Genomic DNA, 26,426 nt, shown 5'->3' with positions numbered 1-26,426 from the left:
ACAAGTTCCCAGTGAAAAGAAAGGACAGGAAACTAAGTATGACACATGTCAGCTACTCACCCTCGTAAGGCATTTGGCAAATTCTGAAGCTGTGATGGGTAGGAGGCTAAAGTTAAGCACAAAGTCTCCGAAAAATAGAGAATAGCTTGTGGCAGTCTCACTCTGAGGAGGAGACTAGAATCAGAGTTCAGGATATACTAGGAGAAGGGCACTGGTCAACATATCAGGCTTTCAGCTGAAAGCAGGGCTGAGAAACAAAGCTATGCCCTAAGAATGGACCAGAGAGAAACAAAGCCTTACTAAAATAGTAACCCAGCTGCAACTTAGCCCTGTCCCTAATTGTGTTCAAGTTTTCAGCCCACAATCTACATTCTCCTGAAGGTGAATCTCCTCTGGAGAGCGAACATCAGAGCTGCTAAAATCTATAAAATATATACTATCCAACAGTGACTGAAAACAAAACAACAGAAACACAGCCCCCAACAATTCAGATTATGGAGCCAGGAGACAAGGATTTAAAAATAAACGATTATTACGCACAGGGAAATATGGAGAAGAAAGATGAAAAGATCAAAAAAGTCTTAAATATATACATAAATGAATCAAACGGAAACTTAAAAATCCAATAGATGAATCTGATATTATATTAGACACAAGAGAAGAGAGGATAGGATAACTGGTAGATAGGTTAATAGGAACTGTATAAATTAAGAAAGCGAGGAAGGGCCACCTGGTGGCGTAGTCGTTAACTTCATGCACTCTGCTTGGGCAGTCGCTGGTTGAGTCCTGGGCATGGACCTACACATCACTCATCAAGCCATGTTGTGGTGGCATCCCACATACAAAATAGAGGAAGACTGGTACAGATGTTAGTTCAGGGCCAATCTTCCTCACCAAAAGAAAAAAAAGAAACAGAGGAAAATAGAGAAAAGAATAAAAGGGCACACAGAGCATTGTGACAAAGTCCAGTGTACTTGTAATCTGAGGCCCAGAAGAAGACAGAGAACGGAGCAAGAGCAATATTTGAAAAGATAATAGCCTTGTTTGTGCTAAAAACTGATTAAAGACATGAATTCACAGATTTAAGAAGCTCTGCAAAACCCAAAGCAGAATGAAAACACAAAGAAAACCACATCTCAACATATCATAAAACTGTTTAAATTGCAAGAAAAAAAGAGATGAAGGGGAAATCTATAAAATGAGATTTAAAAGACTGACCAGAATGTATGGACCTTATCTGGATATCTTGCTTCAAACCAACTTGAAAAATCATTTATGAAAGAATCTTAGTAATCTGAACAGAGTGGTCTCTGATAATAGTAAGAAATCACCATTTAAGTTAAAAGCATTACCGGCAGCAACAATCAACCATAACACTGAAGACGGTACTACTTGATTCAATCTTAAAATAGCCTATACAGAACTAATAACAACAGCAGACCTTGAAGAAGTAGTTTAAAATGATAATGGAATAAAATAGGAAGATTTTGAAATTTGTGCAAAATGCTCAAGGGTCACCTAGTATATGAAACTGGAAAATGAAGTATGGAATTATGGAATGGTGAAACTGTGGCATCACTTCATACGTGGCATCTAAAATGCTAAGTACTACTGATATTAAGAAATATGTAGGGGCTGGCGCAGTGGTGCAGCAATTAAATGCGCACGTTCTGCTTCGGTGGCCCGGGTTTTGCTGGTTCAGATCCCAGTTGTGGACATGGCACCACTTGGCACACCATGCTGTGGTAGGCATCCCACATATAAAGTAGAGGAAGATGGGCACGATGTTAGCTCAGGGCCAATCTTCCTCAAAAAAGAAAAAAAGAAAGAAAGAAATATGTATATGCAACTTAATCAAAAATATATGTACACAGCAATTAAAACAATAAATGTTAAGTGCATCAAATATTGAAAGAAAATGTGCAATCATTTGACTGATCACTTATTTTCCTGTAAACAAACTATATCTGAAAATAAAATGGAACCAGTAAGTCAATGCTGGGGGCTGGCCGTGTGGCTGAGTGGTTAAGTTCGTGTGTTTCGCTTTCGTGGCCCAGGGTTTTGCCGGTTCGGATCCTGGGTGCAGACATGGCACCACTTGTCAGGCCACGCTGAGGCAGTGTCCCACACACCACAACTAGGGGAACCCACAACTAAAATATACAACTATGCACTGGGGGGATTTGGGGAAAAAAGCAGGAAAAAAAAAGGTTGCAAACAAAGTTTCTATATTTACATTTACTTTAAGATATTCAAAAACATCTACTCCATCTATTCAGAATTTTACAATGAGATTTTAAGAAGTGGAAAATGTTGGTGAGTCAAGGTTTCATTTTTAAGCTTTTTATTTCAGTACTGGCAGGTATACAGACATGACCTACAAAGAGATTACTGAGCAGAAAGCAGATGTTCTGAAAGGTTTCTCTTGGAATCCCAGTAGTTCACGAGGACGCTAAATCAGTATTACTTTACAGAGGTTCCCTGGTCAAATAAGTTGAGGAAACTAAAACACTTTCTTCTTTTTTAACAAAAGACTTAAGTCTTTAACATCTGTTATGACTCTCCGAGGATATGGCATGAATTGCTCTCCAAACTGATTCACCAATCACATTACAGTGCTGGCAGGTATCTTTACGCTCATCACTACTTGAAAATCATGATATTTATTAGACCTGCTGCTAAATCTTGTTGTTGCAGTGCATTAATAAAGAAGTACATGTTACTTACACCAGAAAAAAATTTTTAATAACCATTTCAACATACTTGGTTTCCTCTATAATCCAATGTATTTTATTTTATGCATTAAAATTTTAATTCTGAGGAGTCCATAGACTCTATCACACTGCCAAAGGGTCTATAACTTGAATCAAGAGCAGGAAATTCCAAGGTGCAAGCAACAGAAAGAGAACTCAAAGTCAAGGTAATAATGAGAAAGTCTTGGTCAAGCAGCCAGCAAAGTGGCAAGGAAGTTTAACATCCACCCTGGGATCTTAGTGGAAAAAGTCACCTGAAAGAAAGTGAACGACCAGTCCTGACCTATGTTCAGATAAGTGGTCCAAATTCATACTACCTGTGTATGTGCAGGGACCTTAAAGCTAAGAATTTACCACTCAAAATTCACCTAGATTCCTAAGGTCTCTTCAGAAGCTGACAGAAAACTGTGTTTCAAACACTTCCACAGCCCAGGGAGCACAAGACTCCTACAGAAAGCATGCCTCTCTCACTCCCGCCCAGATGACCTCACAGTGAAAGGTTACAAATCATACAAGAACACACACTGATGAGGCAGTCTACAGATGCAAAATGGAAAGAATCTGCCCTCGACAAACTAGAAATAGAACAATTTGAAAGCAAGTCATAAAACATGAACACAAAGGATGAAAAAAAGAGGATGCTTCTATAAGAAACCACGAACAAATTCTGAAGAAAGGAAATTAAGAGAGCTTGAAGAGAAAATGAGAAGATCTATAATAATCTAACAGACAGACATTCCATACAAAAAAGGGAAAGAAGTGAAGAAAAGAAAAATTTAAAGAAATAATGACTAGAAATTTTTCAAAACTCAAAACAAGACCTCAGTACGAAGGTGCATGCCAAGACCCTAAGTGGCTAAAAACTAATTCATACATCTACATATGTCCCCTGATACTGTAAAACATACAAAGAAAACCAAAGCTGTTGGAGCTGGAAGACTTAAGCTACCAGAGAGAAGACACAGATAACCTATGAAGGAAAGACAATTAAACTGACATCAGAACTTTCATCAACAACAGTAAGTATTCGAAAGCAATGAAATATCGTCAAAGTGCTGAATACAAAATTTTACACGAAGTTAAGCCATCATTCAAGAATAGAGGCTGGGCTGGCTCCGTGGCCGAGTGGTTAAGTTCGCGCGCTCCACTGTGGTGGCCCAAGGTTCGGATCCTGGGCACAGACATGGCACCGCTCGTCAGGCCACGCTGAGGCGGCACCCACACCCCACATCCCACAACTAGAAGGACCTGCAACTAAGATATACAACAGTGTACAGGGGGAGATTGGGGAGATCGGGGAGATAAAAAGCAGAAAAAAAGAAAAAAAAAACCACAAAAAACAGAATAGAGGCAATCTATGGGCCGGCCTGGTGGTGTAGTGGTTAAGTTCACATGCTCCACTTCAGTGGCCTGGGGGTATGCACTGCTTGTCAAGCCATGCTGTGGTGGCATCTCACATACAACATTAAGAAGATTGGCACAGATGACAGCCCAGGGCTAATCTTCCTCACACACATGCACAAAAGAATAAAGGGAATGTATAACTGCCTTTGCATTCTGAAATACATATATGTATACATACACACAAAATATAATTCTGTGTATTTTTAATATATAAAGATTGATTTTACAACTCACAGACCATTGTTGGAAGGATACTAAAGGGTGTATTCAGCAAGAAGGATGAAGTGGGAAGCAAGAAGCAACCATGAACAAAAATGGCAAAAGTCATGGTAAATGTAAATAAGTATGAACTTAAAAATGACTAAATTAGGGAGGGATTTAAAAACAAGGTAACTAAAACAATAAAGATAAATTATAGATAATGAGAAGGAAAGACCAGAGTTTTAAGAAGAGGCATTCTAAAGGCCTATTGTTCCCAAAGCTGCTACAGATGAACATTCAACTAACCCAAAAAATAGCAGACAAGACATAAAAACAAGGCAAGGATTAAAAAAAGTTATGGAAGAACTAATTCAAATTTAAAAGTAATCAGAGTAATTGTAAATGGATTTGATTCACCTCTTAGAAACACATTAAAACAAATCAACATAGAAAAATTCAAAACAAAAGAGATGGAAAAACATACATCTAACAAGTACTTAACAAAGAAACCTATCTAAAGTATTAATAGAGATCAAGAGGGAAACAACACAATAATGAAAGGAATGACAAAGATATAATAACCACCATGAACTTGTACGTACCTAACCAGTCATCCTGGAAATATATGAATAAAAAAACCAAATAGAAACAGAAGGTAGGGAAATAAGAGAGATGATGCTTAAGGGTACAAACTTACAACTGGTAGATAAATAAGTCCTGGAGATCTAATACACACTACAGTGATTACAGACAACAACTGTACTATATAAACTGTATTATATAAACATCAAATGTACCAAGAGACTACATCTTAGTTATTCCCACCACAAAAAAGAAATGGTAATTATGTGACACAATAAAGCTGTCTAAGGCTATGATGGCTATCATATTGTAATATAAATGTATTAAATCAACATGTTGTATACCTTAAACTTACACAGTGTTACATACCAAATATATTCCAAAAACAAATAGAAAGCAGACTAAAGGAGAAAAGATACACATACAATTAATAAGCCCAAGATATGAGTTAAATTTAGAACTCTGAACTCAACAAACAGGATATGGATATACAAACACCCACACAAATATTGTCCTTTTTTTTTTTTTTTTAAGGAAATGTGGACTATGTACAAAAGCTAAAGTGAAATTATATACATCAACATGGAGATCTTGAGGCATAACAGTAAATTAAAACAACGACAACCACCACCGCCACCACCAAGTTGCAGAATACGTACACCATGAAGGCACTTAAAGAAGCAGGTAAGGGGGATAACAGAAAATAAAAGAAACACTGTTATCCGTAATTTTCTCTTAAATATTAAAAAAAACCACAAGAAGTGGGCCAGCCCGGTGGTGCATCGGTTAAGTTTGCACATTCCCCTTCAGTGGCCTGGGGTTTGGGGCTTTGCCGGTGCGGATCCCAGGTGCAGACCTACACACCACTTGTCAAGCCATGCTGTGGTAGGCGTCCCACATATAAAGTAGAGGAAGAAGGGCACAGATGTTAGCTCAGGGCCAATCTTCCTCAAAAACAAACAAACAAAAACACATGAAGTAAAAATATGTCAAGGTATTATCATGTAGGGTGGTATGTACATAGACGTTTGTTACATCATTTTATACCTTACAGAACTTAAAAAAGAAATCTATGGGAGGAGGCAGATAAATTTGGTAAATTTTTCTGTACAAGAGAAACTGAAGTACTTCACACAATAAATTCAATAATGCAGAAGAGCCCCAGAAAACTGGCAGTGGGAGTAAAAGGAAGTCCAACTATTACAAAGGTATGCTAAGTATGAAGGTTGCTGAAACCTAGGAATTGAACGGGGAATAGCACCTATCCGTCTGTCTTCCAGATTTAGAATTGAGAAAGGGATTCAACCACCACACCAGTTGCAGAGACAAGGACCAAGGGGCAGTGTACTGAGCAGAAAATTATCTCTTCCCCAGACCCCAGCCCGCAAATTCATATCCACCCAGAACAAAGAATGTGATCTTATTTGCAAAGAGTCTTTGTAGATGTACTTAGTTGAACATGAAGTACTGGATTAGGGTGGGCCTTAAATCCAACAACTGGTGTCCTTACAAGAAGATAATGTGAAAACACAGAGAGACAGACACAAAGGGAAGATGATCATGTGAAAACAGAGGCAGAGACAGGAGTAAGCTACCACAAGCTGATGAATGCTAAGGACTAGAAGCAGGAAATGGTAAGAAAGGATGCTTCCTCGGAGCCTTCAGAGGCAGCAAGGGACAACATCTTGATTTCAAAGATGACATAAAAAAGGAAATACAAAATCTGGAAAGAAAAAAGAAAAGAAAATCTTAACCCATAATAGCAGAATTAAAACCTACATAAGAGGAACTATAGGTCAGAAGCAATGATAGAGAAAATTAAAATAGGATGTGGGCAACAAACTTGTCTTTTTCTCCTGCACTATAGGAGAACCAAACAGATGAAAACAATGAGAGAAAAGTTAACAGTCAACATCTGAATACTTACTATGTGCAACCAAACTGTGCCAATCACTCTCATATCTAATTAATGATCACAATAATGTTGTGGAGCAGGTAGCAAGAGGTTGATAAAAAGGATAGAAAATAACATATATATAATTGGCATACTTAAAGAGAGGCAGTACAAACTTAAGGGATCAAAACCCAAAAGTATTACAGACAAAAACTTGACAGATCTATATAAAAACTCTGTAGTATTATCCACTGTAGTTATGCAATGATGGAGATGTTCCATATTTGGGGGACTAAATATGGTAGCCAGTAGTCATATGCAACTGTTGAACACTAGAAATGCGGCTGGTACAAATGAGGTACTGAATTTTACCTCAGTTTTAAATAGCTATGTGAATAGTGGCTACCATAGTGGACAGTACAGAGTAGAATCGGTTACCAACATAAAGAAATGAAAATAAGATTGGCAACAGTCTAGTTCTATGCCAACACAAAGCAGAACAAACAACCGTCTCCCTCCCCGACCAAAGGACAGTGAAAGAGTTTCAAGTGACAAAGGTTATGATCTAAGAACTTGAAATGTGGTCAAATTGTTGCTCTAATCACTGAAAAACTACAAATCCAAATTAGGAACTCAATAAATGCACATATAAAGGTATAAAAAGGACTCTCAGCAAACAATGGAACGTTACAATCAAAATAAGCCTTTAAATCTAGTTTGCAAACTGAATATAAAATTAAAAACTATTCTCTACTTAATAAACTCCCTATTAAAATCAAAGACTTTTAGGAGATTTAAAAAAAAAAAAAACCTAAATCTGCTTTTATGATGTTTCAAAAAACATAGAAAACAAAATGCTAGAAGTAAATGGATGATAAAAATGTATACACTATAACATTAACATCAAGAAAAGTAGAATAGAATGTAAGGCAAAAACAACTACTGGAGACAGGAGCCATAAGTCACTAAGAGGCTATAATTATATAAAACTATATATATATAATTATATATAGCTTATATATATATGTTTATATATAAAACTAAATATATATAATATAATAAAAACTATATATAATTACATAAAAAGAGGATATAATTATATAAAAAATAAAAATACTAGACATTAATGAAAGTTTTTTAAAAACATCATAATAGACTACAAATACAAGCAGAAAACACAGAAACATTATTTTGACCAAAATGCTATAAGAATTAGTAACTAATAACAAAAGGCTGAAAAAGAAAAACTGAACATTTAGAATTTGGAAACAATTCCTCACTCTTGGAAAAAGAACTCAACAACTCAAAGGAAACTTACAAATAGCAAAAAAGAACACTTCACACATCAAAGGCTGTGGAATGCCATCCAAAACTGCACTTGGAAGAAAATTCAAAACGTTAAATGCTTTTATTATTATGTAAGAAGGAACAGACAATAAATTAACTAAGCATTTGAATAAAGGCGGGGGGGGGGGGGGGGGGACCCAAGACCAGAGGAGGAAGGAAACAGCAAAGAACTAATCTTTGAAATGATCAATAGAACAGAAAAACTACTGACAAGATTAATCAAGATGAAAAATATAATTAAGACTAAGAAATGGACGTAACCACAGATACAGGGATTTAAAAATAAGAATTTTTTTTGGTGAGGAAGATTATCACTGAGCTAACATTGGTGCCAATCTTCCTGTTTTGTATGTGGGACGCCGCCACAGCGTGGCTTGATGAGCAGTGTGTAGGTCTGCGCCAGGGATCCCAGGATCCAAACCCATGAACCCCAGGCCACTGAAGCAAAGCATGTAAACTTAACCACTACATCACCAGGCTGGCTCCAAAGAATGTTTTCTATAAAATATTTGCTGGTCTCAGATCGTTTTACCTTAGATTCCCGCAAACTTTAAAGAAATTGGTACTTCCTCAAAAATCTTTTCCAGAGCAAAGCAAGTGACAAATAGTGTCCTAATTCATTTTAAGAAGTTATCCTACATCAAAATTAATAGTGAAATTTTTTCCCCCTAAAGATACGCACCTGAGCTAACAACTGTTGCCAATCTTCTTTTTTTCCCCCCTCTTTTCTCCCCACATCCCCCCAGTACATAGCTTTATATTTTAGTTGTGGGTCCTTCTAGTTGTGGCATGTGGGACGTTGCCTCAACGTGACCTATCGAGCAGTGCTATGTCCACGCCCAGGATCCGAACCCTGGGCCGTCAAAGCAGAGAGCGCGACCTCAACCACTTGGCCACAGGGCCGGTCCCAAGAGTGAACTTCTAAAAGTACTACCATTAAAACCAGGAATGAGATGCCTCCTGTGACCAACTATTTAACACTGTTTTAAAAATGCATCTAGACAAGGCAAAGAAATAAGTGTATAAAGAGGTGTCAAACTGTTTGCCCATGACAGACAGCCTACCTAGAAAATAAAAATAATCAACCAAAGCACTGTTCAAGAGTTCAGAAAGTGTTCAATTACAAATAATTATCTAAAAATCAACAGCACTCATAAAATAACACGAACAGAGAAGATCTCATCCACAAACAAAAACATCAAGAACGTACAAAACATAAGAACTGAATGAAAAGATAAAATACTTGGATACATGGAGAAATTCTATGTTCCCTTAATACTGTAATTAATTCTCTCTGAAGGAATTCCACTATCGAAGTAATGCTCTATTCATCATTTTCTGTTAATCACAGAATATTAGTTCAAAGCATTAAAAGAATTCTTTTGGCTTGAGGACAGTTTATAAATAAAATATTGGAGCTTCTATTTCTATTTATTTTATCTCAGTGTTTCAAAATTTATTTTGTATGTTTTATAATGCATATATAAATCACTTTCATACAAGTTTAGAGGTTAGTGCTCTTAAGCACTCTGTGATTTCTGAGTACTCTTAGAAGCTTTAATTCCTAAGGAACTACAATTTTCCACATGGCACTCCTGCAGCTTCCCAAAAGTTTGACTGTATTGAAAACTTGGGCCTCCAAAGTCTATCACAAGAACCCCCTGTCAATAAAGAATGTACCCCATTTGATATCAAATAATTCACTGTTAATACTGACTCATAATCCAATCACAATGTCATGACACTAGGGCTCAAACGAATGCTCTGTATGTCCTCAAGTGTGGGACAAAAGGAAGAAGCAGAGGACCACCAGGAATTCTACACAAGCCAACTTTAAAATTTAACCCAGAGCAATCCCCCCATATAATTACACTCCAACACAGACTATAAAATTCTAAAATCATGCCAAAACATTTGAGAAGAAACGCTATTTTTTTAATTAAAAAGAAATGCTGTTAAACCCAAACAAAAAATGTCAAGGCATGTTATTTTTTCAAATACTACCTGTAATATGATTTCTAAAATAACTTTATTGGACAAAATAAAAAGCAACCCTATATTGGCCCAAAATTTATTTTAAAAACTTCATTGATCTGAAATCTTAATTTTTAAAAACTGATGTTTTAGATTAATTTATAAATATGTACCTCATAGAAGCAGCAGGGCAGGATATAAACATAATGACATATACTCTAAAAATTTCCCACTTGAGTGTTTCTTCACTGGCTTAGCTAATTGCTAACTTCCACTATATTAGACCCCCTAAAGTGATGAAATACGAAATTAACACCAATACAGGCAACTTGTAATAATCTGTCCTAATATTACAATGAAATCGTGATACAGGCTACAGGAAAGTATGCCTTTGTCCTCCCAGGGTTTACTGATCTCCATAGAAGATAACTTCTCTCTCCCATTCTCAAAGTTCCAGATCTGTCCTCCCAATTCTGATCTTCACTTACCATGCCCCAGTGATCCTTCCTTATGGCCACTTAAAAATTTATTGCACCTTCAGAGCTTTAGAGCCTTTAGACTATTACGTCCTCCAGGATTACTACTGTTAGTCTATCTTTCTGCATCCCATCTGTGTTGTGTCAGTCCACTCCAAACATAAACCACCTGCAGATTTATCTTCTAAAAAATGGCTTACGATACTTCACTGCTCAACACTCTAAAATTCTCTAAAATCTAGAGGATAAAACCCAAATCAACAGTTTGGACATTAAAGGCCTTTTACTATTTACTGACAGGTCTCATTCTCTTACTGAACCCTTTTGTTGTAGTCACTGTTTTAAGACACCAATGACAATAAAAACAGCCTTTAGGGGCAAAAAGAAATGTGCTACTATACTAAAAGTACATCTCAATTGTAACATATATTCTAATTTCAGAAATGCTGGTAAAATTTGATGGAATAAAATTCCAGCCATGATTCAACTAAGATGATAGTCCCATAAAACGCAGTAACTGAATGAGTTCCCTAAAGTGAGTTTTATATTTGGTTCTGGAATGCAGCAGAAAAAATTCAAAATGCAGGTAAGCCAAGAATATTGACATTAAATTTTTTTTTACATTCTATACTATTTTTTGAAATATTTTTTATTTATTTAATTTTTTTTGGAGGAAGATTAACCCTGAGCTAACTGCTGCCAATCCTCCTCTTTTTGCTGAGGAAGACTGGCTCTGAGCTAACATCCGTGCCCATCTTCCTCTACTTTATATGTAGGATGCCTACCACAGCATGGCTTGCCAAGCAGTGCCATGTCTGCACCTGGGATCCAAACCAGTGAACTCCAGGTCACCGAAGCAGAACGTGTGCACTTAACCGCTGTGCCACCGGGCCGGCGCCATACATTCTATGCTCTGAAAGCAAATCTTATTACAATAAATGTGGAGTCATTGCCATTTACAAACATCAGAAAATGATTTATCTGTTAACTTCTTTGCTATCTAGCTCTGCCACTACAAAGCAAGCTCCATGAGAACAAGAACTTTTGTTAACCAATGAAACCCAGGTGACCTGAAGAATATCTGGCACACAAAAAACTGCTCAATAAATTCACTTGGCAAATCCAGCACCTCAAGATGACAGAAGGCAAGATGCTTGCTCAATAGCAAACATCACTGAGCAAGGAGCTGTAGGAGACACAGTGAGCAGTCAAGACAGACAGAATGGCCTTTGTCTCCAATTTGGCAGAACTCTAGCATTTCTGCTATAACCAGCAAATGGTTTATTTCCCAAACTCAATTTATTTCTTTGTCTTATTTTCCATGTAGCTTACTCCTGCATGTCAAGATGATAATGTTTTAGAAACTGGCATTGGAACCAACGGGTCTTTAGTACACTTAATGCATCCTAAAAATTTGTGTGTACCTTCAAAAGTACATTAGTTTTTAGGCATGGAGCAGAAGAAGCAGTCAATAGCAACAAGGAACGTTTGCCATTTTACATACAAAAAAGAAAAAAAATCTAGGTGGTCACTCTATACTTCACAAATTCTTTATAACACCTCTAGATATCATAACACAGTGGCTAGCAAACTGCCAAAACAAAGGAAGGACACTACTTCCCCATGAGCTTGTTTGGGTTTTTTTTTGTTTAACCAAAAAAGGGCATGACCAAAAACTTTCTTATACATGACAGTAATATACTTTTTTGCTTTCCCAACATCAACTCTTCAGCCTCTCAGAAAATACTTTAGATTTGTATGACTTAATAAAAAACTAAGAGACCCAAATGTCAATAAGAGAAACCTGCCAAATATCTTATTCCTCTCTTTCCCAGTATTTTGGTAATTTAGACAATTTGAGGAATAGATGAGAGAGAAATGGTACACAGCCTGATAATCTTCACTTAAAATACTTTAAAAAAAGATTGTAGCAAAGTTATATGGTCCAGTTACGTACTATAACAAACCAAGCACTGAAAATACACTGCCCAAAATATTAATGGTTCCAACAACTGTCTCCTCTCCCCACTCCTTTGTCATCACTTTTCTCATCAGCAAATATATCGTAATAGCTCTATCTTAAGAAAGGTTCCCCCTTCAATCAAAACAGGCTATTTTCCCCCTCTCCTTTATAGAAACATTCTTTGAAAGTGTTACCTATAATGGTTCCCTCAATTTCTTTCCTCCCATTCTCTCCTGAACCTATTGAAATCAGAATTTCATTCTTCTCCCTCTAACAAAACTACTCACAAAGGTCTCCAACAACCTTGGCTCTCCAAATCCAATGGTCAATTCTCAATCTTCATCGAACCTGACCTATCTGCAGCATCTAGCACAGATGATCACTCCTTTCTCTCTGAAACAGTTTCTTCACTTGCCTTCCACAAACCACTCTAGTTTTCCTTCTACTTCACTAGTCACTCCTTCCCAGTCTCTCCCTTGTTTTTCATATCTCCAAGCCTTAGAATGCCAAAGCTTAATTCACATACCTCTTCTCCACCTGAGCTCCCAAGCACTCCCCACTCCCTTCCTCTAGTGTATTTTTTCTTTCCAGCACTTAACACTCTAGTACATCATAAACTTCATTTATTATTTTATTTTCTATCTCTACCCACTAGAATATTTCATAACAGTAAAGAGTTTTGTCTGTTTTTGTTTAGTGTTGTATTCCCAATGCATAGAACAGATCTAGCTCATTGTAGGAGCTCAATAAATATTTGCTGAATGAGTAAATAAACAAACAAAAACAAAAGCGGTAACATGCACTTTGGACTAGTAATTAGTAGCCAGAGACCCCAATAAACAAGTTACATACATTTCATTTAACCCTCAAACAACCTTAGGAGATCTCTGAGGTTTCGGGGGTTGGAGGGTTGGGAGTGGTGTTAACATGCTCCAGATCACAAAACTACTAAGTGGCAGTACCATGATTCAAACCCAAGTTTATCATCTTCAAAGTTAATGCTCTTAACCACTGCATGGTATTAATTTTACTGAAGTATCGTTCATTAGTTTTGGAATAAATCCAACTCTATTTGAAGAGGCAGCAATCAAAAGTTTTCTGCAGTTGTGAATTCATCTCCATTTTCTCTGTGAAGGCAAATATTTGTTTAATAACATGAATTTAAAATTTTAACGGAGATTCTTATTGAAAAGGAAGCATTCCACATTGGCATTTTTAGTGACAACAGTACCAATGAGAAGGCACATCACTCTCCTTCCAAGTGTTGATGGTAGCAATTAAACTTCCTCTCTCCCATTTCTATTAGAGCTCAAGTCCATGGTTTCTAGACCTGGCTGAAGAGTCACCTAGGAGCTTTTTGTTTTCTGAAAACAGGATTCCTAGGCCTAACTCCAGAGCAAGTGAATCAGAATCTCTAGGAAACAAGGCTCAGGAACCTAGTATTTTTTAAAGCTCCTCAAGAAACCTTGGTGTTTAGCCAAGTTTGGAAAAACACTAGTTAAACAAACCAAAGTTGGCAAGAGACTAACACCTCTATCTGAGCATCTGGCTCACTGTTTAACAATGACCAAGTCTCACTGGTACTGACCTTCTTGGAAAGAGGAACAATGCTGTTGGGTCGAACAAGCCTCCGTTTCTTACAGCTCAGTACAGGACGTGTTCGGGCTGCCACACAGGTGCCATCGGTTGATGAAGAAACTAGATTCAGTCGTTGCTTTTTATGTAATTGCTCCTCAGCATCAGAGCTGTCACCTGGAATGTGGTCTGCCAAGACAGGCTGAAGACTACACAAGGGAAAGAAAGAACATACACTTCTCAGAAGACACAAGGAAACAAAGCCTCTAATACTGGTTCAACTTTTTCTACCTGCAAATGTTCACAGACACAAACAAGGATTCTAGAGCAGAAGCAGGTCATCTCTTTGATGCTGATGTCTGCTAATCTAAGTGTGTATGCAGTGTCTGTGCTTATTTGTAAGGCTCTTGGTAGACATTAACTCCTTCGAGTCTGAAAAGTGCAAAAGTCAATAAGTGAAGAACTCAAGATCTAGCGATTAAGTTCTCTTCTACAACAGAAATGTTAATAAAGTCTAGAAAACTGCAACTGGTAAGTAAATGATGAATTTTGTAAACATTAATGAGCTGCCTGAGAATCAGTTCTCCCGTAAAACTCAACTTTTAGGGATGTGTACACATTGTTCGCTTGTAGAGGGAGTCCTTGAACTTCCATAAATACAGATTTACAAACATAGCCTTTAGGGATCTGATCTGTTCTAGAGTAGAGGATTTTACGTAAACACTTCTAAGGAATTCTACCAAGACTAGGACCAATCGCAGTGGTTCACAATACCTGCAGGACCTTTTATTTTCTTCCAAGCTGAGTTGATTTCAGGCCACAGTAAGTAAAAGGGAAATACATTAGTATTCTAATTAAAATATACTTGCTACAGTAGGAGGCATGCAAAATATTATTAAGAAATAAGGCTTCTGCTTCTTTAACCCAGGGTTAGTCCCGACTAGGGAAAACTCAGAGCCCCAAACTTCTATCTTTTATAAGCCTACTGAGAGTAAGAAGTAGAAGACATAAAACCTACGTGTTAATAACTCCATTGACAGGTCTCAATGCGCCGCATGATTTGGTAGACAATGACTCTGAAGTATGACCAGAGACACCATGGTTTTCCAGTGGCTGAGAAACAGACTCGATCTGAATTGGAGAAGAAAAATAAAAGCACCTATCAACATTTAACCAACAGCAACCAGACTGAAAAGCAGTACCATCCATTTCACTTAAATGAAACACCTAAAATTTCTGATAACCAACTTGAAAAACAGAATCATATGACTGTGGAAAAAAAATAATTAAGAGAATTAGCTTTTGCACTGGGGAGAAGTGGGGTAAAGAACTAAAATATTTAACAAAGTAACAAGTGCCTACTGACAGGGAAATGACCTAATGATTCCACAGAACAGGAGCTTAGCAAAACACCTACATAGTAACAAGAATCTCCAACCACCTCAAGGATACATAAGTTCAGCATCAAGACAACTAGGAAATTTAAATATAGTTAGTATCTGCTTAACTTCACAGTGTATGCTGGAGGCTTGTTTCAAGAAAACCCTATTTTGTTAAAATATATCCATGTATTCCTGTAATAAAAGAAAAACAATTAATGAAACCTCAGTGAATAACTAACTAATCACACAGAGTCTCTGAGGTATTTAAAAAAAGCCATAGATGCAGTTATCCCTCAGCTCTGAGAACTGCTGGAATACCACAGAAAAGCTGGGGTCTTTGTCTCCTTACACTCAGACTGACTTTGGGGTGTTCTGAAGTTCTCCTTCCTGTCACCGCTATCAGTGCATATCAAAGCCAATATTTCCAGGCTGAAATCATATTTATCAGTGTTGCTGAACTTCTTTTTGATCTTTACACCCTCAAGGAGCAAACACCAAAGGTTCTGCAGACCCGAGAATAGTCGCAGATGAGTATCAAGAAAGAACAATAAAATTAGGAAGCTAATCAAAAAGTTTAATACAAATTATCCAAAAAGCTAGATCAAAGTACATAAACAGACAAGACACATAAGTAAACTACAATGAGTGAAGATTAGGGAAATATTCTGCCTTTCTAAGATACCCTGGTAGATCTACTAAGGTATCACAAATATCCTGAAAAATTATATTCATCAATGCTGCCAAAATTACAGTAAATTTGGCACACATACTCACTGCCTTAAAGACTACACTGATTTCCTCTTGGAAAGTCATGTGGTATTAAACAACAAGAGTCATAAACATGTTTTTATCCTTTGACAAAGTATTTTATTCAATCCTAAAAATCTATTTTAAGGAAATAACAGGGCTGGCCTGGATGCTCAGTGGTTAAGTTCGCACGTTCTGCTTCGGTGGCCCAGGTTTTACCGGTTTGGATCCCAGGTGTGGACATGGCACAGCTTGGCAAACCATGCTGTGGTAGGCGTCCCACATATACAGTAGAGGAAGATGGGCACGGATGTTAGCTCAGGGCCAGTCTTTCTCAGCAAAAAGAGGAGGACTGGCAGCAGATGTTAGCTCAGAGCTAATCTTCCTCAAAAAAAATAAATAAAAGAAATAACAAACAGATCCCCCAAAATCTTATACACAAAGGTGGTCACTGCAAGAGCATCACTCAGTAACCTAAATGCTCAACATCTGAGGTACAGTTAAACTGTGGCACATCAAATCAGAATATTAAAAATAAAGGATACTTGTTCCTTTGGGCCAGAAGAACATTTTAAAGATAAAAAATAATATGGTCTTTGAGTATAAATGATTTTGGAAAAGAGTTAAATTCAAAGTATTTTAAATTGTGACTAAAAATGCATACATAAAACAAAATAGTGTTATAGAGGTAGAACTATTTTGAAATTTTTTTAATTTAGATAACATTTTTACATTAAAAAAATAAACTCAAATATCCTCCTGAATGCTAGTGAGGATTTACTATTAAGAGGGAACCTCAAAAAGCCCAAACAAACATTATGGTATGACAACAAACTGGAAAATCAAAAGGATTTAAGATTCAGGTTGGCATTAACTAGCAGATAAGTGACTTCAGGCATGTTACAGCTTTCCTAGATTTCAGAAGTTCTGGGTTAGATGAAGAAGTTTCCTTTCAACATGAAAATGCTGTGACTATGAACTTTTTGGTAGTATATTCATCTTAAGAACTTCCGTCAATTTCGCATTCACTTAAAATAACAGCTTTTATAGCATTAAATTATGGCAGAGATTTGATTTATATATCTACATGCTCTATAAGGTGCCATGTTTAAGTAACAGGTTGACTGCTCTCCATTTGATTAAGGTTTATTTTGTAAGGATTATGGGAAAATTAACTGCAAGGATATCTGCTAAGACAAAATGTTGCCCTTCTTTAACAAAATCTCATTTCCAAACCATTCATCTTGTTTATAAAAAAGAGAGTCCAAAGAAGAAAAAGCACAACTCACCAGTAATCTCACCACCTACAGCTAACAGTCTATCTTGTTTTTCATGCCTACAGAGATATATATATGTATATATATATATATATATATATATTTTTAAATGCTATTAATCTTCAATGTGAATTTTATTTTCTTAGAGGAACCTGAACTTTCCTGGGGGTAATTCAGCCCCCAAATTGAAACTGAAGTCAATAGGCAAAACATTATTTGACACAGAAATGTCTGTCAAGGATATGTAAGCAGACAACAAGCAAGAGCATGATGGTCAGAGAGGGACTGTGCCTGAATTCCAATCCCAACTATACAAGGAGGCATTGAATATTCAGGAGGGATCTGCCTAGAGACCTTGGTATATCCTGTAATCACAATGAAATCCAAAAGCAGGGCATTAGGACATGTAGGTTCATCAGTCATTCTTAAACGCAAAGAGCTTAAAATATTAACCCCAATCCTCCAATAGCGTTCAATCTGAAAAAGAAAAACACAACTCACAAACACACGTGATTTTACTTAGAATGCCTTAAATGCATTCACACCGCCTTAAGACAAAGTGAATACTCCCTATCCTGCAGTCCAAAAAAACAAAAAAGGCTGCAAAGACAGAGGGCAGAGAAACATTAACAAACACTCTGCAAACGTTAAATCCACACACTAACTTGAGCTTGATCATTACTACTGTGGTGGTTTACATCATAAGTATTTTCAGGAAACTAAAGCATGACTCAGATATCTATCATCCAATGGAAAACGGATGAAAGAATTTAAGGCTCTCTCATCCAGAAAGTAGGAGTTATTATAGAGCTTCTCTTGAATTTTACTTGCTGCTCAGATACACTTCGAGGGTACATGTGATCTGTAGCCAGAAAGAAAAAAGCAGAAATGCTCAAGTGGTAGACCAAGTGCTTCTATAATCCCTCTTTTTCGAAAACCGAGCCCCAGGGATTACCCTTTGGGGCACTCTTAAGAGTTAAAGGTAGCAAGAAGGGCTCCTGAAGTGATTTTTCCCTTACTAAAAGGACCAGTGCATGAAATAAAATGATTAATACAGTAATGACATTCAAATTTGTTATTCATGCAATGTAGGCACCTGTCTGATTCATTACCCTACCCTCTTGGCCAGACCAATTAAGTGACAGGGAGCCCTTACAGAAAAGCTAGATTAAATTAAGAGGTCTCACGGGGTAGATTCTTCTGGGGTCTAAGAACCCATGTCCACTGGATTTATTTTATGAAAAAAAGCAGAGAAAGTAAACGGGTAAAAACCAAACGGCACACACTTAACACCACATAATAAAATTAAACTCTACCTGCAAGATGTGTGTGTATTTTTGCTTTAGTCATTCAATTAAGGCCATGTCATAACTGCTTGAGATACCACTTTCTTAAATGAACATTCGTTTGTCTAGAAAATTTAACAGTTCAGTTTGGGTTAGTTATTGCCTTTCTGACAAACATGAAAATGGGGGGCTCGCCCAGTGGCACAGCAGTTAAGTGCGCACGTTCCACTTTAGCAACCCGGGGTTTGCTGGTTCAGATCCCAGGTGCAGACGTGGCACTGCTTGGCAAGGCATGCTGTGGTAGGCGTCCCACATATAAAGTAGAGGAAGATGGGCAGGGATGTTAGCTCAGGGCCAGTCTTCCTCAGCAAAAAGAGGAGGATTGGCAGCAGTTAGCTCAGGGCTAATCTTCCTCAAAAAGAAAAAAACAAAAACAAAAACACGAAAATGGAAAGAAAAAGCTAGCTAAGTGTAAGGAATTCAATTTTTATTCCTTGGTAAAAATAAATTAGTTTTTCACTTTATATGAATTACTTCATGTTTCAATCTATCTCAATGATACTCAGAATGGTCTTGCTTAAAATCACCAAAATACTGCCCATAAGTAGTACGACAGTCATTTCCATAAACTAGCATCACGACTAGGAAACTGTGCTAAATTGGGAGCAGAACGTTCTGCAAATTCCACTTCCACCAAGTTACTTACCTAGGCTTCAATTTCTGCATATGTAAAATGGGATGACGTCCCTTATTTTCCTGTGTTTCTATGTTGAGGTTAAAAGAAAATCTATACAATTATTTGAAAATAATTTTGAGTTATTTATTCCCAAAAATTTCAACCAGCATAATGCTGTTACAAATCCAAAGGTGACTAAACGTAACATTTTTTACCAATCCCATCAGAAATATCCATCTAGACTCTAAAGAGATACAGTCATTGCAAACATAGTCTTATAAATTCCTACTGCTCAACTTACCCACAGCTCAATTTATTTTAAAAGCCCTAAGTGGTATCTTTTTAATACTATGGATCAAATATTTAATAGCCAGTATCTATCCCTCTACTCTCTATCTCAAAACCCTTGTTGAACCAATGCTCCACTCACTGTCCCTGGTAACCACAAGGGACAATGACTTGAAGGAAAAGAAAGTTGTTTCTGCTTAACCAATGGTGGGAAGATTATACTTTGGATTGTTTACAAAGAAAAGGCAGTAGCTTACACTTCGAGCTTGCCTTTCTTCTGAGAAAGCATCAGTCCTTCACCTAGTTGTTCACTTGTTACCCCATTACTTCCAAAAATAAGGAAATGGTAAAAGAGCAAGGCTTATTTTACAAACAGAAACAAACATAAATAATGAATTTGTCAAAAGCCTCAGAAGCAATGCTTTTGCTAAAACGAAAAACCCCTCTTCACTTTCCAATCCAGTCTTCTAAAAAATGATTACCCACTAATTACCTTTCCTAAAAGAAAGAAGGGAATAGAAAAAAATACACATATATTTGCTCATTTATGCAAAAGAAGTAAACGATGACCAAAAAACTAATGAAACTGACTAGCGATAGGAGGTGGGAACCAGATGGAAAGAAGGGGAAAATGGGCACAGGATAGTAGGGATGACAGCCTTTTATAGAGCTTTAACTCTTACAACTGTAGTAACGTTTCACATATTCAAAAAATAAATAACAAAGATCAACTGTTCTCTGTGCGTGTGTGTGTGCTGGGGGGAGTAAGAAGTGGAATACTTGGGGTTGGCCCCATGGCTGAGTGGTTAAGTTTGCACGCTCCACTGCAGCAGCCCAGGGTTTCTCTGGTTCAGATCCTGGGCGCGGACATAGCACCACTGGTCAGGCCACGTTGAGGCGGGGTCCCACACGCCACAACCAGAAGGACCCACAACTAAAATATACAACTATATACTGGAGGAGTTGGGGGAGAAAAAGCAGAAAGAAAAAAAAAAAGAAGTGGAATACTGTAGCAACAAAAGAACCTAAATGTATTACAAAACAATTACATACTCACACTGTAAGGCATGAGGAAGAAAAGAATTAACCTAAGTGTAACTTTAGAAAACAGTATTTTGACCGTATTTTATAGGGATAACATATTCTACACAATATTGTACTCTGGTTAGTAAATATACTTCTCATAGGGGTATGAGTTGGCAATTACGAAACTATTTTATGTGGTACTAGGATTGAACAAGTAAAGTATCAATAAGAAAGGAGGAATGCTCTGGTGTTAAGACTGGTATTAGTATGAACTCACGGTTTTTAATATATACACAGATGGGTAGATAAAGAAATACTGATAATTGTATGCATGTGTTAGCATACATATATATGTTTCCAAGTCTACCTGTTGAGAAGTCCTGGAAACAATGACACCAAGTAGCAATGAGCACAATTAGTAGCCTGATGGCTTCTAAATCCTGTTCTCCAATAAAAAGAACCAGGGCTGGGGCAGGTGAAGTATGAGTCTGGAACATCTTGTCATGTCAGAAAGTGAATGCTCAAAAAATGAGGGGGGCATGTTAAAAGGACACAGGAGCCAAATTTGAAGGAGGTCCCAATGCTGAAAGTTGAGAAAACTGAAGCAACAGAATGAATAATAATAGTAATAAATTATAATCCATAAAATATCTATGAATCCATTCTGATATAAACAACTGAATGACTGACTAAATAAATAAATAAATGGAGGGAGGGAGGAAGACAGCTCTTCCTAACAGAATTCCAATTAACAAACGTAGAAAACAGAAAACCACCATTTGGTAAACACTACAGTAATAATTGTTGCAGGCAAAACCCACCAGTGGATGATGAAAGTGCGAATTAAAGTAAAATGAGCAACAGAACACTGTCATTCACTACAAAGGGAAAAACGCTAACTTTACAGTGGAGGAACCTGGTAGGCACCACCTCAACCAAGTGAAAACAGCTACCACCACCACCATCATGTACGCCCAATATCGTGGACTAAGAAGGGCACAGTATCACTTCTGTGGTATTACTGCAAAAATGCATAACTTCTAATAATGAGAAAACATCAGGTGACTCCAATTTGAGGAATTTTATGCAAAATAACTGACAGTACTCTTGTATCAAGGTCATGAAAGACAAAGACTGAGGAACTCCCACAGATTGGAGGAGACTTAAAAATGAGTGAAATTTGAGTTAAATCTGTATAGTACTGTAATCAATGTTAATTTCTGGTTTTGATCATCGTACAATGGTTATGCAAGCTGTTAATACTAGAGGAAGCTGGGTGAGGCCTCTGTGTACTACTTTTGCAACTTTTCTGTAAGTTTAAAATAATTTTCTTAAAAAGAAAAAAGAAAAATTTACCCAGCATTAATAAATAAAGTAAATTTCATTCATGTACAAATCTGGTAACAGTCTGCAACTTCCTGTCACCTACAGGATAAAGTATAAGCTCATTAAGATAAAGACAAAATCCACTATAAATTGGCTCAATCGCCCAATACCCCATCATGGAAAAGTATTTGTATTTCCCCTATAAGCCAAGCTCTCTCAAATTATACACACAGTACCCTCCCCTGCTGGAACTCACTCCCTACAACATCCTTCAGCAAGTCCACAGGACTCGGCATAAGTAAATCCTTCCCTATGAAGCTACCTTTCCCGACCTCCCTTAGAAAAACCAAGAATTCTTCCCCACTCTATTCCCCCGCTTATATGACCAATGGAAGAACATGAAGCCCTCAAAAGAAGATATCTGGTTCTGCTTATAGGTGTTTCCTAGGCACAGTACGGTCTGGGACGACAAAGAGCTTTTACCAAATGTTTATTACAGGCTGAACACTGCCATGAGCACATTACACTTCTTCAATAGTTAATTATCAATAACACTGAAGAGGTAGGAACAGAGCCCACTCTTCCTCAAGACCCTTAGAGGGCAGATGGCTGTGGAAATTCATAGACTTTTAAAAGTCACACCTTGCACATAGGTAAGTGCCTCAAAAATCAAACACAATGTCAAAGTCAGACAACATACAAAAGAGTGAACTGTAATGCAAACCATGAACTTTGAGTGACTGTGATGTTCCACGGTACACTCATCAATTCTAACAAATGTACCAATTTGGTGGGAGATGTTGACACTGGGGCACTATGCATGTGTGGGGCAGGAGATGTATGACAAATCTCTGTATCTTCTGCTTAATTTTGTTGTCAACCTTAAACTGCTCTAAAAAATGTCTTAATTAAAAAAAATCAAATACATTAATATTCCTGCTTCAAAATTACGGATAATTAAAAATAAAAACAGCCTTATAAGTATTACTTCAGGTCAAATTTTGCCACCAAATGAGTTTGACGCAGAACTTGGGGGGAAAAAAAACTTCTGGTTCTGAGAGATCTTTAGATTTTAGAAATGCAGATAACGCACTAAAAACTTGTATTCTTATTCCTATTTACACAAGAAGGTATGTATGACAAGTGTGGGGAAAAAGGTCAGTCAGGTCAAGGAGATTGGTAGTGTTGTTTGGATCTTTTACATCTTCACTGATTTTTTTGTTTAGTCCTTATATCAATTACTGAATGAGAAATGTTAAAATTTCCAAACACGATTATGGATTTCTCTGTCCCTTTAGCTGCACATATTTTGTGTTTCGTGTATCTGAAGCATTCACCTTTATGACTGTTACGTCTTCTTGATGAACTGATCCCTTTATCATTGTAAAATGTCATTTCTGATAATTCTTGTCCTAAAAACTATTTTGCCAATATTAATATACCCGCAATAGCTTTCTTATGCTTACTGTTCATAAAGTATACCTTTTCCTGTCCTTTTATTCCCCATAGATCTGAGTTTCCAATAGGTATTATTTGCCTTCAGCCTAAAGAAATTTCTTTAACATTTCTTTCAGTGCAGATATTCTGCCAACAACTTCTCTCAGCTTTCTTTCCTTTACCTAAAAATGACTTCATTTCATCTTTATTTTTAAAGATTTTCTTGTTGCTGTGTATAGATTGAGTGACAGGTCCCTCCTTCCATCAATTTTAAATATCTCATTCCATTTTTAAATATCTCATTCCATTGTTTTCTGCCCTCCACTTTCTGATAAGTTGTTATCAATCATTATCAATGTTCTCTTATATGAAATTTATCTTTTTTTCCTCTAGCTACTTGTAAGATTTTTCTTCACCTTTGGATTTTCACCACTTTATATTTCTCATGCTTACTACTCTCTGAGTTTCTTGAATCTGTAAATTGATCTTTTTCATTCAAATATCCAGCCATTATTTTCTCAATTTTTTTTCTGTACCATTCTCCCCCCACCCCTTTAGAATTCTAAGTACACATATTTACTGTTTCCCAGTACCATGTTCAGTCTTTCTGTTCAGAATGGATAATTTCTACTGATTTGCCGTCATGTTCATTGTCCCTTTTTTCTGTAGTTTTCAATCTGCTCTTAAGTACGACCAGTAAATTTTTTATTTGGATACTGTACTTTTCAATTTTATAATTTCTGTTCTACAAGTCCCATTTGTTTCTTTTTCAGTTTTCACCTCTCTGCTGAGACTCCCTCATGTTTACTTGCTATCTTTTACTTTAAATCTTCAAACATTTTTATTAGTTGCTTTTAAGTCTTTATTTCCTAATTCCAACTGCTGCGTCACTTCAGGATTAGTTCTATTGGTTATCTTTTCTCATAACTAAGGATCACATTTTCCTGTTTACTGATATGTCTCATAAACTTTTATTGTATACAGACATTGTGTATGATATGTTGTAGAGACTCTAAATTCAGTTAATTTTCCCCGAAGCACGTTGATTTTTGCTCTAGCAGGCAAATTTCTGATTGGTTAGACACCAAATGAACCTTGATTTTGTGGAGCTGGCTTTTACGCTTTCATAGAAATATACTGAACGCTATTTTGGATTTCTCTTTAATTTTATGGTGAATCCCTCAGTCTTGAGGAAGTCTTTAACTCCTACCTCCCTTCTTTGGTTTCAAGGTAAAGCCCAAGGTGCTTACTAAACCTTGCTGGGATTAAAACCCATCAAGGAGACTGCAGCTCTCTATTTCAGTTCTAGAAACCCTGTACCACATGGACTAAGGAGGCCCTCATCTCCGAGGACACTTTTTGTCGGAAATTTTGTTGACTTTCTTTGGTAATTTTAAAATGCATTCTTCATCTACCTAGCAATATGCATAGGTTCCACGTTAGCTCTTTTCTACTCATTAGTCCTCTTTCCTCCAATTAAGAAAGTGTAATTAATCAGAGGAAGGCGACTACTATTTATTCAAGAGAGGAAAGGGGGTGGAGGAAGAGGTAAAGAACATGTTTCAGAACACTGGAGAACAACTCTCAGTAGTTTTTTACATTCCTTCTTTCCAAGGACACATCCTCTTTGTTCAGAAAGCCTTTTATTTCATATCAGAATTTATCAGTACACAGCTGATTTATCAGTACACAAACAGTGCCTTAGTTTCTCTCTTCCAACTACTCTCACCTTTCACAAACTACCTTCGAGTTAGAAATCAAATTGAAGGAGTTAAAAAACAAAAAATTTTAAAAATGTATTTTCTAGGAGTTTCTCCTTAGATCTTCCCTTCTTCTCTCCTATACTCTATGGTATAAAAACAGAACTCACCTCTCCATCTTAGGGAATATTCCTTGCTGTCTCCATGGCTCAAAAAAGGCTCACCCATTATCCAGTGTCCCATGTTTTTGGTTACATGTTGGGCCCCTTTAGAATAACTTAGTTTCAGCAATATCTGTACCATGCTCATAACCAAAGCAGATATATATTGGTTCTGTTAAGAAACAGTCATTCACCTTGAAATACGGCAAAAAGATGATTGTGTGTCCTTTCAGTGTAGCACTATCTACTATCTAACAAGCCCACCTAAGGATCATATGACTTTCCATAAATTATTTAACTTTGTTTTACCTAATATCTATAATTGATTAGGGCCCAGATGCCTTAAGTCGGACATTTACTTTTAGAATACTAACGAGTTAAAATTAATTTGTGTCTAGTTGAAAACATAACTCCAAAGGTTAAGGCTTTATTCTTTTCTGTAGGATATTAATAAATTTTGTATGAAAGTGAGTAATCTTATTCCAGCACTCTTCCTTTCAATGATCATATATACAAATCAGTATCTGGCATCAAGATACTGTTGCTGGTTCTGCCACCATCATGATTCCCACCTTAATCAGTAGTCACTATATATCTATTTGAGAATTACGTCTAACTTCTTGAAACTGTATTTGACAGTTTAGAAAATTTTCTTTGTTTTTTGTTGTTGTTAATCCCAGTGAGTTTCAGAAATGAAAATATAAAAATGAACACAATACAAGAAAAAACACCTCTCACATACTTATTTTTAAAGCACAAGTCTTCACATTTTTTTTCTGAGTAACCAAAAAAGGGCAATAAATACTTCCATGTTGGAAAAAGAAACTAATAAACAAAAATGGAGAATACAGTGGTTAAATGTGTATATGAAAATTGACAATGGCACCTGTTAAGTGTGACCTAAGATTTTTTTAAAGTAAAACTGAGAAGACAAGGTATAAATCACTTTTC

The 26,426-nt window shown here is 36.7% G+C and overlaps 1 protein-coding gene across 6 annotated transcripts in view; it reads right to left on the bottom strand.

Annotated features, from left to right (window-relative positions):
* KANSL1 (KAT8 regulatory NSL complex subunit 1) overlaps positions 1-26,426 on the bottom strand; it is a 175,529-nt gene that overhangs the window by 23,359 nt on the left and 125,744 nt on the right. For all 6 annotated transcript variants that reach the window (XM_070560258.1, XM_070560254.1, XM_070560256.1 and 3 more), the window contains 2 exons: positions 15,188-15,300; positions 14,183-14,378 (listed from right to left, as the gene is read on the bottom strand). In XM_070560258.1, the coding sequence (XP_070416359.1) occupies positions 14,183-14,378; positions 15,188-15,300 (309 nt within the window). The remainder of the gene's footprint in view (positions 1-14,182; positions 14,379-15,187; positions 15,301-26,426) is intronic.

Source organism: Equus przewalskii, chromosome 10, assembly GCF_037783145.1.
Source record: "Equus przewalskii isolate Varuska chromosome 10, EquPr2, whole genome shotgun sequence".
NCBI classification, from domain to species: Eukaryota; Metazoa; Chordata; class Mammalia; order Perissodactyla; family Equidae; genus Equus; species Equus przewalskii.
This window is presented reverse-complemented; position numbering and strand designations above follow the sequence as displayed.